The 21,904-nt window shown below is 39.5% G+C and overlaps 1 protein-coding gene across 1 annotated transcript in view; it reads right to left on the bottom strand.

The window, feature by feature from the left end:
- Positions 1-21,904, bottom strand: part of LOC124593888 (juvenile hormone acid O-methyltransferase-like) — a 49,595-nt gene that overhangs the window by 21,539 nt on the left and 6,152 nt on the right. The window contains exons 3-4 of the mRNA XM_047132235.1: positions 19,312-19,444; positions 2,833-2,980 (exon numbers count right to left, since the gene is read on the bottom strand). Of these exons, the coding sequence (XP_046988191.1) occupies positions 2,833-2,980; positions 19,312-19,444 (281 nt within the window). The remainder of the gene's footprint in view (positions 1-2,832; positions 2,981-19,311; positions 19,445-21,904) is intronic.

Below are 21,904 nucleotides of genomic sequence, written 5' to 3' on the forward strand. Positions count from 1 at the left end.
CGGCTCGCCCTGTACGCGGATGACACGGCTCTATATACGAGGAGCCTCATTGCCGCCGTCATGCGCCGACGTCTGCAGCTCGCCGTTGACACCCTGGCAGCCTGGACCGTCAAGTGGCGTCTACAATTCAATGGGGTCAAGACGCAGTTCCTGATCGTCACCAGGCGACTCGTTCCTGCAGGTCTGCAACCGCTCACCGTCGGTGGCAGCCCTGTCCCGTGGCGTCCAACGGCGCGTTACCTCGGCGTCACCATCGACCGCCGACTCACGTGGGTTCCGTACATCCGCGAAGTGAAGACCAAAGTGCGGCACAGGCTCCGCATCCTGTACCCGGTGCTGAACCCCGGTTCCCAACTACCACCGCGGCTGTGCATCACTCTCTACAAGGCGCTGCTCCGCCCTGTACTCCAATACGCCGCCGTCGTCTGGGGGAACGCCGCCGACACGAACCTGAAGAAGCTGGAGACACTGCAGAATCGCATCCTTCATCTGGCCTTACACCTGCCTTACGATTTCCCCACCGCTTATCTTCACGACATCGCGGAAGTACCTCTGCTCCGTGACCTCTGCCAGCGACCGCCCGCACATTTTACGAACGTGCAGGCCGGCCACACAACGCCCAAATCCGGACGCTGGGCCGCAAACTGCCGCGCAGCGTCACCACCCGCTGGCCACACCTGCTCGCTGCATAGCTCACTGCAGAACTGTGCTGAGGAGACACTCAAGAAGACAACCTACATGTGAAGACGCATTACATCGGCATGCATGGGAGGCAAAGCAATAACTGCTGCGAACTCCATCACACATCGGAGGACAAGTTATCTCTGTGCAGATCCACGCGAAGAAGCAAGGCCCCAGTTCTCTCCAGACGCTGAATAGCACACCAACTGTGTCGGCAGTCGCGTCGCGTAGGTATCATTGCTATAAACCGCTTCGGATGCCGTATTAAGTTACTCGGGATACGCGTAACCATGAAATCATTTTCGAGTGAAGTGTTAATTCTGGGATGACTTTAATTATCTATCTTCAGTTTGCGTACCTGTATGTCGTATTTTCACGTGCCGCCGCGGGACAGACATTCTACCATTATTTAGCGTGGCGTTTGATGAACCTAATCATCAAATTATGGCGAGCATTCACTTAAACATTTAATTTGGACAGTTATAGTTGCATCAGCGCATTAGACTCTGAACTGCTCTGTTAGTCAGATTGTGTGGATTCTTTTTTTTTTTTCATCTGTGACTTTCAGAATATAGAGAACGTTTTTTTTTTCACGATCGTTTTTGATTATGAATCCCAGACAAATTCCTAATTCCTCAGAGCTATAAGCTGTAGCTATAAGTGTATTTCTCAGATGAAGTGGGCACTAGGAATTCTAATTACAGGCTTCACGTTTTGCTAATCACATTCTGGTTGCCAAAATTGTAGTTAGAGAGCCAGTGTTGAGAGCGGCAAAACGACGGCATAAATAATAGGAACATTTTAAACAACATAATTCCACCCGCAGCCCCACATATGGTTAAACGGCAGGGAAATGCAGTGTTTCTACATCACAAAACATTATATATAAATATATACATAAATTCCACCAGCCGCCCCACATATGGTTAAAACGGCCGGGAACACTGCAATAATTTCTACATTCTTCATTACATTTGTAAAACAAATAACTTCCACCCGTCGCCCCACAGCACCCCTGTGATTGAAAATCCTTTTAAGTGTTTAAGCGTGAAATTTATATGGGAGAAACTTCTGCTAATACTGGATTCGTATGGACCCCACGAAGACATTAGTGTTCTTCGTGACAAGCACGCACAAAATAACCTACCAGGAAACAAAATCGCAATTCACGTAATTCCTGCAAACACAACCTTCATTTATCAACCGTCCGATCTTCATTTCTTCAGAGTGTACAAGCATATGATGCGTAAAATGTCTGATGGTGCTCGAGATTCTTCGGAAGAGATTAGTCAGCAACAACGGAAAAATCTTCTTAAGCTGCAGCCCGTCACATACAGTCAGTTTGGTTCTCCACATTTGCATAATTCTCACCGTCACCGGTGGATAATGGCTTTAAAACTTCGACAAAGTTCTGTTTCAGACACAATCTTTCATTCGGCAATCTTCAGGGTGGATGCACAAATGTAAGCTCTTATCAAATGTGCTTGGTGAACAAAAGTAATTTTCTTCATACACTTCTTCTTAACCAGCCAGTACTGTGAAGCCTTAATTCCTGAATGGATCACGCTCTTTATTATTACGGCTATTACTTTTATTATTGTGACCATTATTATTATTATTACTTCTGCACATGTGATGCAACTGTTTCTTCCTTTTTGTTCTGGTTGTATATTGTGAAATTGCAAATGTACTCTGTAGGTTTACTACGTGCTTTCAATGGAACGAAGCGAAAACAGATTGCCAAGTGCACAGTTCTATAAACATGACGTAGTTCCATATAACACTTTCACTCGTAATATAGTAAAGAAAAATTGCAATCATTGGGTTTTAAACCCAGTATGCTTAGTACAACGATCTATTGCTCTACAAACTTCCCCACGGAAACTATACCTGATAGTTACTGATCGTAATGCTTTTTGTGTACTCCATAGTTCTCATGTTGCTTTTAATTAACGTTTACGTCGTTCTACTGGACGACAGCACATAGCACAAACTAAATCGGAGCTTTGGTTGACACACTATCGACATACAACGATTGGTACAGGTCTGAGTGTCGGACAGCTGGAGGTTTTGGCGTTAGCTGCACCCAGGCGCATGTAAAGCGTTGTTTGTGAGACACTGGCTGACACTAAAGGTAAAGGAGCTGCTCACCTCTGCGCTGCATCTCACTCGGGAAGAAGAGCACCTGCGGCGCGACGTCACAGTGCAGCACCTGGTAGCCCTCGCTCTGCAGCAGCTGGCGGAAGTCGCTCACTTGGTCCTCACTGTGCTGGTACGGAGAAACGAACTCCTCCACGTCCTGAGAGGAACGGCAAAATCCGTGAACATCGACACTCCACTACAACGCTTGCAAACGATTTGTCTTCAGAAAAAAATACATTACATTCTGCTCCCAACCCTATGCCTCATGGCCTCCCGGGATTTGCGAAATTACAAGTTAACAATGACCGTGACTTATGAACTTTGACCCATGTCGGGATAAGGCATCCGAATCCGAAGTAAATAATGATAATTCAACGGGAAACAGGAGACGTTATAACTTGATCATTACTGAATGAGTAATTTCATTCAATAACGATCGGTAAATGAAATAATGGAAATAATTTGGAAATAAATTTTGCCAGTGGAAATTTTACCGAAAGAAATGATTAAGTTGTAAAAGCAATTAAAAAATCGGACGCCAGCTCAACTGATGAGCGACAGTACTGTTAAGTACGTGAATAATTGTGTCAAAGATAAAAGTTTACCTGTTTGTAGCGCAGCAGGTGGAACGTGAACTTTTACGTGAGTGCTGTGTCAGGCTCAGTAGTCATATAAAATAATGTCATAACAATCTAACTACACTTAAACATTAGTGGTCAACTTTCAATAAGTATTTTGATAGTTATTTTGTTCATAATTTGTCAGCTAAGTGCAATGCTGACAACACAGATAATTATCTGTCTAGATTTTGAATAATGGACTGTCATTCTGTCTTTAAAATTATGTACTTTGCACAGTTTGATCTACTGATAATGAAATATATCGCCAATAATTGATTAACTATGTTTTGAATGATAAAAATTCATTAATTGGGCGATTGTCAGGTGGAATAAGCTTTATAATTTCATGAAATATCCTTGAACTAACTTCAGCTGAAAAAATGGTTCAAATGGCTCTGTGCACTATGGGACTTAACATCTGAGGTCATCAGTCCCCTAGATCTTATGAACTACTTAAACCTAACTAACCTAAGGACATCACACACACACATGCCCGAGGCAGGATTCGAACCTGCGACCGTGGCGGTCGCGCGGTTCCAGACTGAAACGAATAGAACCGCTCGGCCACACCGGCCGGCCACTTAAGCTGAATATGCATGGAAATAAATCTTAATAATCAATTTTATTACTTCAGTCTGTTATTAAGTTACTACGGTTCGCATAAGCTTATTAAGTGCAACAATTAACCATGATAACCAATCGTTCAAAACAGTCTGAAATTTACTCTTCACCGTGTATGCTACTAATTTGATAATTAACATATTTTCTCTTGATTATGGCGTGACACACTCGGCTCAATTAGATAAATAAGGATCGGAAGGAACCTACTTGGTGTTATTGTCGGGTGGAATGCAACACTTCGATTAGACAAATCTTGTTATTAATTGTTCAACTTCGGAGAAAAGCACAGTCACTGGCAAGCCTTCTACAATTTAATCCTACGAAAATTATGTAGATCTTACTTCCCTCGTTGTCGGTGGATCGACGGAACTCCACGGCGGCGACACAATGTGGCAGTGGGCTTTTACTGTTACGACTTGGGCCCACAGTGCGCTTCACATTTAAGCCCTCGTTTCTTCAGCACTATGCCCATTAATCCGTAATGACTTGCCCGGCCATGCTTCCAAATATGCCGACCATTACTTTCCCGTCGTACTTAGATCCACACACTAGTCGTTAGATGTGACATAGCTAGGAATAGCAGCATTCGACTGTACATCTTACGCCGAGCACGGCGTCACTGCTACTACTGCCCGCTGGTGCGCTCCCGCGCCCAGCGGCACGACAAAACAATCTCTCTGACTTCAACGTTAACTAAATATGCCCTGACTTGCCAGTGTTTAATATTACATAATTTAAACATAGTATTTACAATACATATTTACGCTAGACAATACATCGTATACAAACCGTTTCATGTGTTAAGTGGTGGTGATGTGGGTTCGTGTTTAACGTCCCGTCGACAACGAGGTCATTAGAGACGGAGCGCAAGCTCGGGTTAGGGAAGGATTGGGAAGGAAATCGGTTGTGCCCTTTCAAAGGAACCATCCCAGCATTTGCTCATGTGTTAAGTAAGCGAAAAAATTCATAGCAAGGACTGCGTTGTAGCGTCACACTTCCACCATCACCTACTCTAGTCCATCAAAGGCAGTGCTACCTGTGAAACCAGTCAAGTGATCCAAAAACTAAGCTGCAATTACTGTGCTGCATTTATGTGGGAGTGACTGCTAACAAGCTGTCTGTCTGCATGAACGGCCACTGACAAACTGTGGCCAAGAAACAGCTGGACCACCACATTGCTGAGCATGCTGCCAGCACAACTTTCTTCATGTCAATGGTTGCTTCACAGCCTGCACCACCTCGGTCCTTCCCACCAGCAACTGCTTTTCTGAACTGCTCAGGTGGGAACTCTCCCTGCAGTATATTCTACGTTCCTGTAACCCTCCTGGCTATGTATGTCGTTAGTCTTTGTCCTACTCTCTAGCCCCTTGCCTGTTCCCATTCCAGCACTACATAGACCTCTATTCACCAATGTACCCACTGTCTTTTTATTAGTCTCCTTTCCCGTTAACCCCCCACCCCACCCTCCGTCTAACCTCCCGGCTGCACATAGCTGCCCTACTCGCTCTCCATGGTCCCTGTGAGCTCCCACAGGTAGCACTTTAGCGTCCTCCACTCCACACTGCTATCCCTCCCCCTCCCCCCGCCGCCAGGCTTCTCATTACCCACACCACAGAGTCCCATCTCCCATTATGCACAGCTATCCCAGTGTTGCCTCAGCAGCCAGAGACGGCTGTGGTCTCTAAACGGTAAAAAAATTGTAAGGTTATAAGTCGATGCAGCTATGTATGTCACATATTTCCATATTCGCAAAACTCATTCATCAAGACCTATAGGATACTTCCGTTGACCTAGAATCATGAAATTTGGCTAGAAGCAAGGTTTCACAGTACAATTGTAAAGCAAAAAAAAATCGAAAATGCTTAATATGTAAAACTATAACACAAAAAAATATTTTTTGGTCATTTTTCATCCGTCTGTTTGTCTGTCCGTCCCTTAAGACAAACGTTCTCTGTAACAGGTTGGCGTATCATATTCAAGGTCTATGGCCCCTTCACAGCGTAAAAATTTAAGCTTCTAAGTCAATACTATCAAAAGAAATGGCCGATTATCGCATATTTTGATACTCGAAACTTCACTCACCAAAACCTGTAGGGTACTTCCCATTGACTTAGAACCAAGGTTTCACAGTACACTTAAAACAAAAATCCGAAATTATTAATCCTTAATTATATAACACGAAGAAAAATATTTCTTTTGTCATTTGTTATCGACTTCAAATTTGAAGGTAAGACATATATCTTGCTAATGTCAATGTCGATAACAGGAACAACTAGTCAGCATCATCATCGATTCCCATAATAGAGGGAAATGACACCATGATTCCTGCAGGGCTGTCCATAATTCCGTATGAGAGCGAGGGTTTGGAGATCTCTTCTGAGCACGTTCCAAGGCGTCTCAGTTATGATCAAAACGTTCATGTCCGCGGAGTTTGATGGCCAGCGTCAGTGTTTAAATTCAGAAGAGTGTTCCTGGAGCCACTCTGTAGCAATTCTGGACGTGTGGGGTGTGGAACACTCCTGCTGGAGTTGCCGAAGTCCGTCGGAATGCACAATGGACATGAATGGATGCAAGTGATCAGACAGGATGCTTACGTACGTGTCACCTGCCAGAGTCGTATCTAGACGTATCAGGGGTCCCGCATCATTCCAACTGCAGACGCCCAACACCATTACAGAGCCTCCACCGGTTTGAACGGTCCCCAGCTAACATGCAGAGTCCATGAATTCATGAGGTTGTCTCCATAGCCGTACACGTCCATCCGCTTGACACAATCTGAAACGAGACTCGTCCGACCAGCCAATATGTTACCAGTAATCAAGAGTGCAATTTCGGTGTTGTCGGGCCAAGGCAAGGCGTAATGCTTTGTGTTGTGCAGTCATCAACGGTACACGAGAAAATGGTTAGTATACTGACACTTGCTGATGGCCCAGCATTGAAATCTGCAGACAGTTGTGGAAGACTGTCATGCTGAACGATTATCTTCAGTCGTCATTGATCCCATTATTGCAGGATCTTTTTCTGGCCGCGGCGATGTCGGAGATTTAATGTTTTACTGGATTCCTGATGTTCGCGGTACACACGTGTGATGGCCATACGGGAAAATCCCCACTTTATCGCTACCGCGGATATGCTGCGTCCCATCGCTCCTGGGCTGACTATACACCACGTTCAAACTCACTTAAATCTTTGTAACCTGCCATTGTAGTAGCAGTAACCGATCTAACAACTGCACCAGACACTCTTTGTCTTATGTAGGCGTTCCCGGCCGCTGCGCCGTATTTTGCCTGTTTACATTTCTCTGTATTTGAATACTCATACCTCTCCCAGTTTCTTTGGCGCTTCAGTGTAGCTTAAAAATATTCCACATGTGGTTCAATGTGCGTGGGTGTCAGATTTTCTATAGACAATGAGATTAGGACGTTTTGGTAGATTATATCTCAGTTCTATCTCACTAGCTGATTCGTTCCTCGTGAGCTAGCTCACTAGAACTTACACAGAACTTAACAGATCATCTACTTTTCAGGTCTAAATCACTTAATTTCTTTTAAATTACTTAGAAAAGTTAATAAATCTGAACATTTTTTCGTATCACGTTCAATAATTTTCAAATTATTATTTTTTCATACAAAAGGTGAAAGCAAGGAAATAAAATTTAATATTTCATATAAAACGTAAATGTAAGAAAATAAAATTTAATATTTCTTTATAAAAAGTGAACGTAAGAAAATAAAACGTAATGAATTATGGTGAATATAAGAAATCTATCCTTTGCTCAAAATTTTCCTAATTCTTTCTTCTCGAGCAGCCATACGATTATTATGAACTGTCGATTGTACTTGATTTTTTAGTGTTCTTGTTTTACCAATAGTTCTACCAAATTCACATGTAACTTTAATTTTCTGATGTCTCGATGCACTTTCTTTACAAATCCATCTTTTCGTTACATATCTTTATGAAATTCATTAATATTCTTTTTTCTAGACAGTCACCACACTGCTTTAGCTGTTTGATATTGTCCATTTAAAGATTATGAAATTTAATACGACAAAATTAGCTTCATTCCTAAAAAGTGCAAAACGTTCGCTAGCGAACACCTTCCACTGTGTTAGTCCTATAAACCGAGATTCCGGGCTCTGACCTCCCGTACGTCAGTGCATCTTGCTTCTGAGATAACAGAGGGCTCCATTATTTCGGGATGAAACACACCACCCGCTCCTTAGGATGGGTCTTAAACTTGCCCTTTACTTGGTGATAGATCGTACAGAAGCGAGAATAGAAAAAGTTTTGTCAAATAGCTAGTTCTTCTCTAACCACTGACACTTTGATGATTTCATGAGATAATGGTCAAAATCCTTCAATCTTCATACTTGGTTTAGAGCTTTGACACAGTAAATATCCTCTAAAATGGTATATATGTTAGGTATTCGAGTGACAAAGTACATTCTACAAGCACTACTTCCATCAGTTAATTTGGATGTAAATAAGTTATTTTCTTCACATTTTCGTGTTTTATTTGAAGTGAAGAAATGTGAATAACATGTAAATGATAGTATGAATACTGAAGACAACTTTAAAAACAATTAATTTATGTTTTAAGTAAAACATGTTCCGCTATTATTTTCAATGGATCGTCCATCAGCGCCATCTCTGACAGAAGTTTTGAATTGCCTTAGATTGGCGCGAGAGAATGTTTCACGTAAGTCATACTACAAATAGAGGAAAAGAATGTTTACGTAAGTTCACTCAGTGCGCAACCTTTCTCTCACTGACGGAAATTGTTGCTCTAGGTCAGTATTATCTTTATCTAGAGGCCACCTGCCACCGGATAAAATACGAGTTGCAAACTGGTAGTTCAGCTGAAGCAGACTTGTCCTTTAGCCATCGATCTCACGCAAATCTTAATTGATTTTGAAAATTCAAAATGCTAATATAATCTACATAAAAAGAGCTATACACAAGAAATACAATGAGCAATCATTTTCTAACTAACATATTAAATTTTTCAGTTTTGTTTTCTTTATCTTCCTGAAAATATTTTAAAATGAAATGAAAACATGATGTTAAAATTTCTTTAACTTTTTCTAATTTTTTATTCATTTATTTTGTGGCACAACTTGACCAGAAGAAGGGATCGGTTGGTAGGACATGTTCTGAGGCATCAAGGGATCACCAATTTAGTATTGGAGGGCAGCGTTGAGGGTAAAAATCGTAGAGGGAGACCAAGAGATGAATACATTAAGCAGATTCAGAAGGATGTAGGTTGCAGTAGGTACTGGGAGATGAAAAAGCTTGCACAGGATAGAGTAGCATGGAGAGCTGCATCAAACCAGTCTCAGGACTGAAGACCACAACAACAAACAACATAGTTAAAAACTTTCAGTAAATATTCTGTGTGAAGCATTGTAAGTTAAATTTTTCTTACTATACATTCCAACATACGTGGAAGTATCTGAAGGGATTTGTTCATTAAAAGTTCCACACAAAGATTCCTAGTCCTTTCCTTTGAACTTACAATATTGTTTCTTCACGTCACATTAATCACATAGATAGGATAGTTCGTTATGAAATTACGTGGAATTATGTCAGCATCTGATATAAGTAGTGTAACTCATTTAAAATCGAGAAATTGATTGTATGCTTTGAGAATATTATTTGGTGGGTTAATATTCCAGATTTCCTGTGGTAAAATTTCATTTGTTCCATTTAACGTGGTCGAATAACGAAGAGCGAAGTAACTGATTATTTTTACAATTTGTCTGAAATGTAATAAATTCGAAATATGTTATAAATTCTGCAGTTATGTGATATCTAGTTCGAAATTTTTCTTACTACTCAATCCTGCTACTTCTGCAGTTGTACATCATAAAAAGATATCTTAAATTTCGATTTTTTCAGAATATTTTCTCGTTGTTCTAACTCGTAAGTTGGTTCATATTTAATAGTTGGTACACCAATTTGCTAAAAGTCTTAATAATTTTTTTAAAAATTAAAAAAAAACAAAGTATAGAAGAGTAAACATTCTAAAGAAGATCATCGAAAAGCTCAAAGAAATGTTTATCTTTGAACTGAAGTTGTTCGTTTAAAACATATAATGGATTACTTTTGTGAAGTGAAAAGATTTCAATTTCTTCTCAGGTATTTAGCAGTGGTCCTTTTGGCACAGTATGTAATATTTTCAAAGTGTTAGAAATGCAACCCTCTGAATTATTGTAACCATCAAGATGTTGACCAAATATTGATTTGGTACATGCAGTACCAGTAGTATGTCCTTTGAAACGTGTTAAAAAGTTACGGCCAGTTTGGCCAATATACTGTTTCTCACAGTCATTACATGTTATTTTGTAAACGCCTGACTTTTGGTATAAATTTGAGTCTCCAGTTGTGTGTTTCAGTTTCATCTGTAGGGGGTTATTAGTTTTAAATGCTATTGTCACGATTGTGTTCTTAAATAATTTATTTATTTTATCTGAAATAGGTCCCATGTATGTCTTTTTGTAAATCTCTTCTTGGAATTTGTAACAGCATCATTTGTTTCTTGTAATTTTTGATATAACAGATCAATACCTGATGGGAATTATAATTGTTACCAATTGCTATTTGTTTTGATGTATCAATTTCCTTCTGGATTACATCATGTTGGAGAGGAAATTTCAGTGTCCTATGTATCATCGTTTTAAAAAATGCCATTTTGTATCTTGATGGATGGCATGATTTAGCATTTATTATTATGTCGGTTGATGTGGGTTTTCTATAAATAGAAATATTATGTTTTCTATTCTTATTTGTAATTGTGAGGTCCAGCAAATTAATACTATTGTTACTTTCGTGTTCTACTGTAAATACAAGTTTTGGATGTAAATTATTTGAGTTGTTAGCTAAAGCATCAATTTCTTCCTTAGAGCCATTACATAATAGCAGTGTGTCGTCAACATATCCTTTGTAGTATATAATTTTATTTGTTATTTCTGGATTATTTTTTAAAAACTGAATTTCAACATAATTGACGAAGATATCTGCTATGGTGCTGGCCAGGGAATTCCCCATTGCAAGTCCATCTTCCTGTATGTATATTTTATTATTAAATGAAAAATAATTAAAATCTAGAGTAATTCTTAACAGTTTGATGAATTCTACTATTTCTTCGGGGCTCATGATTTTGTGATATGTTATCATCAATAATAGAGAGAGTCTCTTGAACAGGTATATTCGTGTAAATATTTGTAATGTCCAACAATGTGAACCTTGCGTTTTTTGGCATATGCACATCATTAATTAACTTAATTAATTCAAAACTGTTTTTAATACTATAATTTTCTTCATAAATGTAGAAGGATTTTAAGATTTGATTAAGCTTTTTGTTCAGGTGATAAGAGGGACTGTTGGTATTATTAACAATTGGACGAATTGGTAAATTGGTTTGTGTAATTTGATTTGTGATCCCAACTTAGGTAAAGTGAGTTTCACAACTTTAAGTGTTATTTTATCTTTAGGTGAAAGTAAAGAGTCACTATCATCAATAAGCTTTTTAATTTTTGTTTGAAATCTTGAAGTCAGGTCTTTATTAACTTCAGCTGTTCCATTAGCATTAAAAAGATGTAAAGTCTTAGAAACATAATCATGTTCACTAACAATGACAAGAGTATTTCCTTTATCTGCCTTGATTGCAAGAGCTTTATTAGTTATTAACTTCTGGTTGATTTGTTGTACGAGTTTTAATTCATTATTATGTCTGTTTTTATCTTTTTCATTAGTAATGACATTTTTAGTTTTACGTGCAATGTCACATATTTCAGACTTAGTAAATTGTGCATGTTTTGCAGCAATCTTTACGTCAGCAATCAGACGTTTAATATTTGCATTGCTCAACTGTGGAGTTAAATTATAGGAAGAAACTGATGCTTTCGCTAACAACTCAAATAATTTGCATCCAAAACTTGTATTTACAGTAGAACACGAAAGTAACAATAGTATTATTTGCTGGACCTCACAATTACAAATAAGAATGGAAAACATAATATTTCTATTTATAGAAAACCCGCATCAACCGATGTAATAATAAATGCTAAATCATGCCATCCATCAAGATACAAAATGGTATTTTTTTAAAACTATGATACATAGGATACAGAAATTTCCTCTCCAACATGATGCAATCCAGAAGGAGATTAATACATCAAAACAGATAGCAGTTGCTAACAATTATAATTCCCATCAGGTATTGATCTCTTATATCAAAAATTACAAGAAACAAATGATGCTGTTACAAATTCCAAGAAGAGATTTACAAAAAGACATACATGGGACCTATTTCAGATAAAATAAATAAATTATTTAAGAACACAATCGTGACAATAGCATTTAAAACTAATAACTCCCTACAGATGAAACTGAAACACACAATTGGAGACTCAAATATATACCAAAAGTCAGGCGTTTACAAAATAACATGTAATGACTGTGAGAAACAGTATATTGGCCAAACTGGCCGTAACTTTTTAACACGTTTCAAAGAACATACTACTGGTACTGCATGTACCAAATCAATATTTGGTCAACATCTTGATGGTTACAGTAATTCAGAGGGTTGCATTTCTAACACTTTGAAAATATTACATACTGTGCCAAAAGAAACACTGCTAAATACCTGAGAAGAAATTGAAATCTTTTCACTTCACAAAAGTAATCCATTATATGTTTTAAACGAACAACTTCAGTTCAAAGATAAACATTTCTTTGAGCTTTTCGATGATCTTCTTTAGAATGTTTACTCTTCTGTCCTTTGTTTTTTAAAATTTTTTAAAAAAATTATTAAGACTTTTAGGAAATATTTTATCTTTACATTGTAATTTTATTCACCAAATATTATTTTATGACTGACTATCTGTTTTAGAATTTTTGCCTATATATGCTTTTAGACTGCATATTGCTAATTCACATCATTTTATTTTTGACACTATGGCTCATAATTTTATAATTTTCCTCCCTTTTTCATTATTTTTATTTGCTTATAAGACTGGAATATAACTTGAGGAATAGCAATGCCTTTAAAAATTGTCACATGTAATTTACATACCAACTTCATAGACAATATTTCATATATATGGACAACTACATCATATTGTATCTGTGCAGCATGTAGTATACATATAAGCTACAGATTATTGCAGCTTACACATTGAAAATCGTTTCAATAAAGACATGTTGCTGCTCAATAATACATCGTCTGACGCACCATTCCACTTTCACAATAACTTTGTTGGAGAGAAGCCTGCTGCCACATCTTTGCACTGGCGTTTGTCCTCACTATGGCAACCACTAGTTCGACTATCGACTTTACAACAACTATCAGTGGAAAGAAGCCTGCTGCCTCATCTTTGCAACGGCGTCCAACTTCACCATGGCAACCAGTGGTTCCAAATGGTTCACTAACAGGCCTTGAGAGGGCAACCCATGTACAGCCAAACCGAAGTTCATTTTTCCTACATGGTTAAATATTTTTAACACTTCTTAATTGACAATAGCTGTTTAATAAGCTAATTTTAGTGTGTATTTATTTTTAGTTCTTGACAATGTTCTTTAAACTAAGAAATTTTAAATTGTAATTCGACTTATAACTCAGTGGTTAGTAATGACATCAAGCAGTCTGAAGTCAGTGGAGCCTCCATTATGTATCGTAAGACGTGCACTGGTTTCTCCAGTATTGATTCTCCAATAGAAAGAGGATCCTACTCAATAGTAATTCATCTTTTTATAGCTTTATAACTTTATGTATCTTCTTTAATGTATGTAGCCCTCTAATTAAAGCTTTGTATACATCCTGTACGTCAGAAGATGACCACAGTTGTGGTCGAAACCGGTCACCTTGATAAATAAATCGTGATCAAGACTGTCTTTAATAGTAAATATCAAAGAATGTGCGATTCTAGATAAAATGTTATTTCTTTCCTTTACAGTCACGTAACGAAACAGTTTTGTTACATTATTATTGGATTTTCCATCATAAGTTGGATAATACAATCCTGATTCATCTGGATTAGCTATAACAGTTCTTAAGTTCACCAAAAATTGTGCATAGTTTGGATGAAGTCATCAATATTTATTTCAATCTCTGTACCCTCGTTGGGTACATTTAAATTATGTTTACTTTTCTCATTTGCAAGGAATGATTTTTTTGATTTCCCGCCACTTTCAAGTTAAGAAAAGTGACCTAGGAAGTGTGTTCGTATTCCCAGGTCCACCATCTTGGATCGCCATCTTGAATTCAATTCTGATGTCATGTCAAATATCACATTATATCCTAAGTGATAGTTCTTTCGATAATAAGCGAAATTGTGAGACTACATGACATATACACACATACTTTGCAAGAAACTGCACAAAGCATGGCAAAGGATAGGCAGTGTTGTAGCACACGTTACGGATTCTCTGCCACATGAGTCGGCAGCGTCTGACCGAAACGAACATGGCGCCCTCGGTAGTAGAGGGGGCGTGGCACAGTCGCTTAAAGCTGTCACTGCAGAGAAAAGTCACCTCGCGATGGACAGGTATAGGTAGCGTCGCGGAAATGTCAGACTTACGCGTGGCTGGTGCGTCCATGTACTGGTCATCTGATTACGTGCGTTACTTGTATTCGAAACGATTTACTTTTGTGTTTGTGTTGCTGCACCATAAAAGGTCTGAGAAGCATAATATATCCTCTTAAAGAGCTCGAAACGCTGAATATTTCATTATAATTGTATCAGTAGCACATAAAATTAAAAGAGATTCATTGAGGCGAAGAAAATGGTAACGCATAAATCTTGGAAAGCTTGTTAACTAAACACGATAATATAAAAATCAAGGAATCAGATGCATTAGTTACAAGAAGTCTGTGCTAGCAGAAAAGGACGTAATTTGCCATTGGAATGATACGCCTCTTGGGTTCCTAGTAGTAATTTTAGGCAGTTTCAATAATTTAGTGATACTGTGCTGTCATTCTAGTTATATTTGTTATCATTTAAGGGAGAACTTTCGTGTAAACTGGTGTCTATCTCAGAGTCGCCTGCGACGCCGCCAACCCGCAAGGCATCTCTGTTCAGCGGGTTATCGTCAGTCCAACACCTGCGGTCATGCTGGTTCCCGCCGTATCTTGCTCAATCCACAGAGGGTCTCCCGGTAAGCAGCTAGAGGGCGCAGAACAGGCGTCACTCCAGACACGTATCTCTAGCTGCATTCGCTGCAGCTTCGCAAGCCAATAGGGAAATTAAAACCTTCCGCCTCGCGAGTATTTCTCCCAGCACGGAGCCGGCTAGAGAAAGTTCTGTCTTCGCCAGCCAGCGACTCAAGTACCACCACTATTTGGACACAGCCTCAGATGGGACGTCGCCCGCGACCTGCGCTCAGAGCCTTTGTGTTCCGCGCCGTGGACAAGTCGTACTGCCCGTGAGATACAACTTTGCAGACGTACTTTGTTTTCTAAGACAGACGTTTCATTGCTCACGAGAACGTAATCTAAGCTCTCAAGAATCTATACCGGTTTCGTTTAAGAACAGTTATTTGTGATGAAACTTTCCTTCACATACTAGGAAGAATCGTTGGAAAACGTTTATTTTCTGCTGTTGCGCTGCTTCAGAAATAGTGACTGTTTGTGTTCGAAGTTAACTTGTTCAAATAAACAAAGTTAAATTATGTCTACTTGTGATAGTGTGGAAATATCCAGAGTGAGAAACACTTCATTCACATCTTATTGTAACACCTTGAATTAATCAGCGCAAAAGCGCGCATGAGAATTTAGCTGACCTTAGTGATATACAGGGGGGGGGGGGGGGCAAATATTGAACTACATGAAATAAAATCGTCATAGCTTCTCTGAATGGTTTGCGTTAGGAAGTTCAGACCGCACTGTTACTGCGTAGCATGATGGGAATTAGCATGCGCATTGTTGTTTGGCTTATCAACGAAGCCCACTGTCATTTGGATGGGTTCGTCAGTAACCAAAAAAAACGCGTTTGGGGGACTGATAATCCGCATTTCGCGATCGAGAAGTCTCTTCGCTCTCAGCACGTGACTCTGTGGTGGGCAATCTCCGGTCACGGATTGTTGGTTCGATATTCGTTGATGCTTGATGCCACGGTGACTACCGAACGGCACGTGACAGTTTTGGAAGATGATTCCATCTCCATTATACAAAGTGACCCTCATTTCGACAAGATATGGTTCGTGAGAGACGGAGCTCGACCCCATCGAAACAAGAGAGTGTTTGATGTTCTGGAAGAGCACTTTGGGGACACACATTATGGCTCACAGGTACTCAGAAGCCACTGCATGGGCCTCAACTGGCCGCCATATCCTCTGGATCGGAACACATGCGACATCTTTTTGTGGGGCTATATTAATGACACGTTTGCAGCAATAACCCCAAAACCATCTCTGAGCTGCAAACAGCCATTCAGGAGGTCATCGACAGCATCGCTGTTCCGACACTTCAGCGGGTCATTCAGAATTTCCTTATTCGTCTGCTCCACACCATCGCCAATGACGGCTGCAATATCGAACATGTCGTAATCTAAATCCGAATATTTGTAGTGACGTTCATATGTTGAATAAATTGTGTGCACGCCGTAGTTTGTAACTAATTTACGTTTTATTCAAATAGTTCAATAATTCTCACCCTGTAGAAATCGTAATGATATACTAGTGCAGATTCGGCTGCTAAGAACTGGTTATTTTGGAAAGTCTCGGCAGATTGTGTCTAAAGCCCCTTTCACGTGAACGATTTTGTTGTCTCCATTGACTACTCGTGACAAGTGAGTCTACTGCAGGACCTCTGGCGTTGTACCAATGTAACAAGTCTCGTCTGTCACGAGTGGTTGCTCTTGATGACACCTCAGCGCCGAAAGTGCTTGCGTTGTGAGAGCTGTCTGCTCAGCAGTTTGGCTCTCGAAGTGAGGTTATGAAGAGCAATCCGTTTTATTAAAATAAAATCTACATATTGTAATAGAATTGAGAAAAAGCAATGATGATAAAATTTATTATTAACGATCAAGGCGAAATTCATAGCAGATGTTCTGGACATAGAACGTATGCTGAATTCTCCACTCTCTGGAGAAATGAAAGAATAGGCAAATCGTCACCCAAACACTTCGAGACATCTGCATTTATTTCCTCAAAAAATACACGCAACAACAAATGTTGTGCATCGCCCTTTCATTTGGAAATTCACTGGACAGTAAACAAAAATTGGCTTCAATCATGCGATTGTTTACATTTGGGATGTGTTCAGATCACCAAATCAAATACACAGACATTTGTGTAAGGACAAAATCCTCTGCTTCCCACTAGAGGTTTTTCACAGCATTCCTGGGCCAACGTTAATATGTTCAGACTTTAAACCTTTACTTATGTATCTTCGATGAGATTATCAAGCCAGCCCTGGTCCAGTTTGTCCCACTCTCCAGTGACGATTCTGCGTAAGTTGCAGAGTATATGGTCGTTGTCGATGTGCGATTGGTTTCACAGTATCGATGATGAACAGGTGCTCAAGGCTCATTAATCATGAATTTTACAGTCAATGTTTACTGGGCATTGTTGCTTCGAATGATCGTTCCTGTCATATTCCTCAATACTGATCACTGCTCACACTTGAATGACTCCGAACTTTTTTAATTCGAAAAATCGCAAAACTTTTTAAATTAAACAAGCTTTATTAATATCTACTTCATTATTTTTCATGTCTATAGACTTATTTCTCAACGCAGCCACCTTGGTGACGAAGACATTCCCCCAGCTAGAAGCCGGTTTGTTGATCAGCCATTGTAGAATATTTGACTTTCTGACGGAACCAGAACCTTACCTCTAATTACACTGCTTCATCGCTATTAAAGCGAAGTCTTCTAAGCTGTTCTCTAAGCTTTGGAAAGAGATTGTGCTCTGTCACTCACAATGAGGTTGTTGTTATTGTGGCCGTCTGTCCGAAGACTGCTTTGATGCAGCTCTCCATGCTATTCTACACTGTGCAAGTCTCTTCATACCCAAATAAATACTGCAGACTACATGGTTCTGAATCTGCTTACTGTATTCATCTCTTGGTCTCCTTCGACGATTTTTACTCCCTTCATTAAGAGCACGAACAGCCCAGCGTCGGATATTAGTGATGTCGATACAATCATCACCACACATAGCTTTCATTCTTCTATGGATTTCAATTGGATGCACGTTGTCTGCGGTTAGACACTCCATTACAACACATTGTTTCTTACGCACCGACATAGTTGCGGTACATACCGCTATTTAACACGCTACAATTCGAAACCATCTTACGTCAGTCGACTGAGAAATAAGCCAGACCTTTAGTACCTCTACCAGTATAGAGAACAGAATTAAAAATTCGGAGATATTGCTTTTCTACAAGCCCTCGTATCATTCGAACAGTGACTTACTTGGCGCATCAGCGCTCACAAGTCAGAAATTTTACATTGTTACCTACGTTGTATGGAGGTACACGAGACGATCTATGGACTTTCACATTTCCTTTTAAGCACATCTGGTGCACGATTTTGCTTTAAATAGCAGTTGAGGCGGACAAAAGGCACCAGGAAAAGTGTTTGTGGAATCTGCTGAAATAATTTTTTTAAATTTATTGCAAACTCTTTGCATTGGCCTCAAAATTTATTGTAACTTATTTGTTTGTACAGTTCGAGGGAACTGCGTTCATGTGAATTATCAATTGAACAAGATCCGGCTGATGCAATCAGACACCTAGACAACGTAGAGCCATAGACAGTAGTGTGATTGCATTCCAGTTCAGCCATATTCCAAGGGATAGTGCAGTATAATTTATTGTTATCAGCTTGACCGGTAATACCGCATCTTCCGGTTCTTATCGTACATGAAACTCGGGAAGACTGAGTGCTCGGATGCCTCTCTCTGCCCTATAATTAGCCCTGTTCATTAACCACGGGACACCAGAAGACTCCTGTTGATGATCGCAGCAGGGGGTTGACAATAAAGGACTGCTTATTGTATGTTTTAACTTGTAGCTCGGCTTTATAAATTTTCTAAAGTAAACTTATCCCTACTTCATAAATCATATTTACTGTGTAATCGGTGGACGGTTAGAAAATATTACAACTAACACAGAAACGAAAGTGGGTGGCAGGCTAAACAGGTTGACTTCTCCTGAGGTAGGGCATTTTTAGAATTATTAAACATAATTTCCCAAGTATTTCTAAGCTTTAGGAGAATATCGGGTAGGCCTAAGGGTTACCTGCATGTACCGCGCCCAACGCGAGTCTTTCGGCATTTCTTCAAACGCTGTGTAAAACACCATGTTAGCTATTATGCTGAAGACAGCCTCTCCTCCAGGCACCAACAGCTTTTGAATGTTCTGGACAGCGCGCCTGTGAAAATGTTAATGTCTTAGGAGGCGTTGCCCCAGTGGAGGACACATAAGACTTTTTGATTTTTTGTAAGAATCAAATGAACGAATTACAACAAAACTATTTTGTGGTGAAAATGTACAACACTAATACTAAAACCCCATACAAAATAAGGTGATTTTAATTTCACATTATGCAAACGAAGTTAAATTAACAGGCTTGAACTTGCTGTTCACAACGCCGAACACATTATGAGAACGATAACATTGTAAATGTGAGCACAAAAATGAAATTACATGTAACGGTAAATTCAGTGTCGTTATAGGTCTTCAATGTAATCATTCCTTGCTCTCTGTTGATATCTTGTGCTATTTGAAAACCAGCAGATTGAGCACACCTTGGTGAAAATTCAGAATTGCACTTCATTAATTCCATAAAAAAATTACTGACTACAGCTTTTTTGTTCCTGTGGCTTCAAATGTTGTATTAAATTATAGACTAATTGTAAAATTACAACCTTTTAGGGGCAAAGAACAGTTTTTCTAAAAATTTAAGATGTCTATCCTCCAACTGATTAATGAAAGAGTTTTTAAATTTATCTTACGAATATACTATTGTTGTACATAGCCTGGAATTAAAGCGACATGTTCTTCTAACGGACTCTTAGGGACAGGGAAGGACCCTTCTGCTGAATTTTGCAGCTAAGGCGCTATCGACGGCATTTTTTTTACTATCATTGCATCCAATTGTGATTTCTTTGAAATTCTCGTTCTGGCACGATGAAAGGGATACGTTTTCGCGTCCAACAACTTTCCTAATATTATTTCATAACGACCATGTTGTCTTCATTTTCTTCTGCTATATCACATAGCTCGAATAGATGCCGATACTGAGGACGGCGGGGGGATGTGGGGGAGAAGCCACAACGGGATATGCCGTTTTGTTTTCAATGAAACCAGCAGCTTCTCCCCTGTACCCATCTATAGTGTCCTTTCCTTCTTTTTCCGTTGAGTTGAAAGCGTGAATGAGATTTTTTTCATGTCTCGTAGAGAACAGAGGGGTTTATTTGCTCCAAAGTAGTTTTACAGCTTCTAAATCTATACTACTCTCCCCGCAGTCTCTCGTTCAAAGATGCCTTGCAGAACAACCTGCACCGAATCATGAACTTTCATTGTTTTTTATGCATATCGAGAAGGAACATATTCAGTAAACAGTACGCCTTTGCAGCTTTTATTTTTCTTCCAGTTGACTTGTCGAACATCTGCCAAGTCCTCTCCTGGCAAAAAAAAAAAAAAATTCGGTTCTAACGGGAGACCAGGGGTGTGCTACATCCTTTAAAATTTGTCTTCATCTAAAAAGAAAAAAGAAAACATTTTATAATGAGCGGACGCTAAAAGTTTTCAAAAAGGGGCTGGATTGGCAATAAAATATCGTCACTTCTAACACGTCGCGGCAGTACGCAAGTTACTATGTGGAAACTATAAGGTGGCAGTGTCTTTCCGGTGTGAGTTAGGGCAGCTCGGTGAAGGGCAAAGCAAAACACCACCCGAGAAGGCAAAGGAACGCTCTATTTCTTTTAGAATACCATATCTGGGTGCAGTACGCGAAAAAAATGCAGTCATACGTGATGTAAAACATTACTTCAGCGTGTTTTACATTTTCGGATAGAAGCAGTAAACCCAGGCAAAAAGCTCTGGTAAGTCCCATAGTGCTCAGAGCCAATATATGAGCTCTGGTAAACAAATATAATGAAGCGGCTGGATACTGTTTTACATACAAAGATTGCCGTAATAAATATATAGGACAAACCGGTAGGTCATTTCAAATAAGATTTCAGGAACACCTTATCTTAAATAACCCACGAGTTAAATTAACGGCGCACTTAGCGAAGAGGGACACAACATCACAAGCCCTTCAGAAAATTTAAAAATATTCCATAAGAAAGAAAAAGGCTACATTTTGAATATGTTAGAGAGAGCAAACGAAAACGCACAATTCACGTTGAATAACCAATTGAAATTAAGGCACCACATCATTCTGTCTAATTTTGATTGTTTGTATGATTTAGTTTTAGAACGTAATAAAATTCTGTATTATTCTCGTGTGTAAAGGCATCGACCCAACGCTCCTAGCCATGAGTACATGACGTCACACCGTCCACATCGAGGCCCACGAGAAAGACAGGCCGCAGCGCGTACGTCACGAAGGTAGGCCTGAACTCGCTCGCTCGCTCAGCTCAGCAGACAAAATGCGTTCCTAGACCTGTTAACTTGCAGCTTGGTGTGAACACACTAATGAGAATTGCATCTTCTACTGGAATTTGCTATTATGTAGTCCTACTGATTTCGAATCCGGCCTCGGGCATGGATATGTGTGATGTCCTTAGGTTAGTTAAGTTTAAGTAGTTCTAAGTTCTAGGGGACTGATGACCACAGATGTTAAGTCCTATAGTGCTCAGAGCCATTTGAACCAAGTCCTACT

Source organism: Schistocerca americana, chromosome 2 (genome assembly GCF_021461395.2).
Source record: "Schistocerca americana isolate TAMUIC-IGC-003095 chromosome 2, iqSchAmer2.1, whole genome shotgun sequence".
Classification (NCBI taxonomy): domain Eukaryota; kingdom Metazoa; phylum Arthropoda; class Insecta; order Orthoptera; family Acrididae; genus Schistocerca; species Schistocerca americana.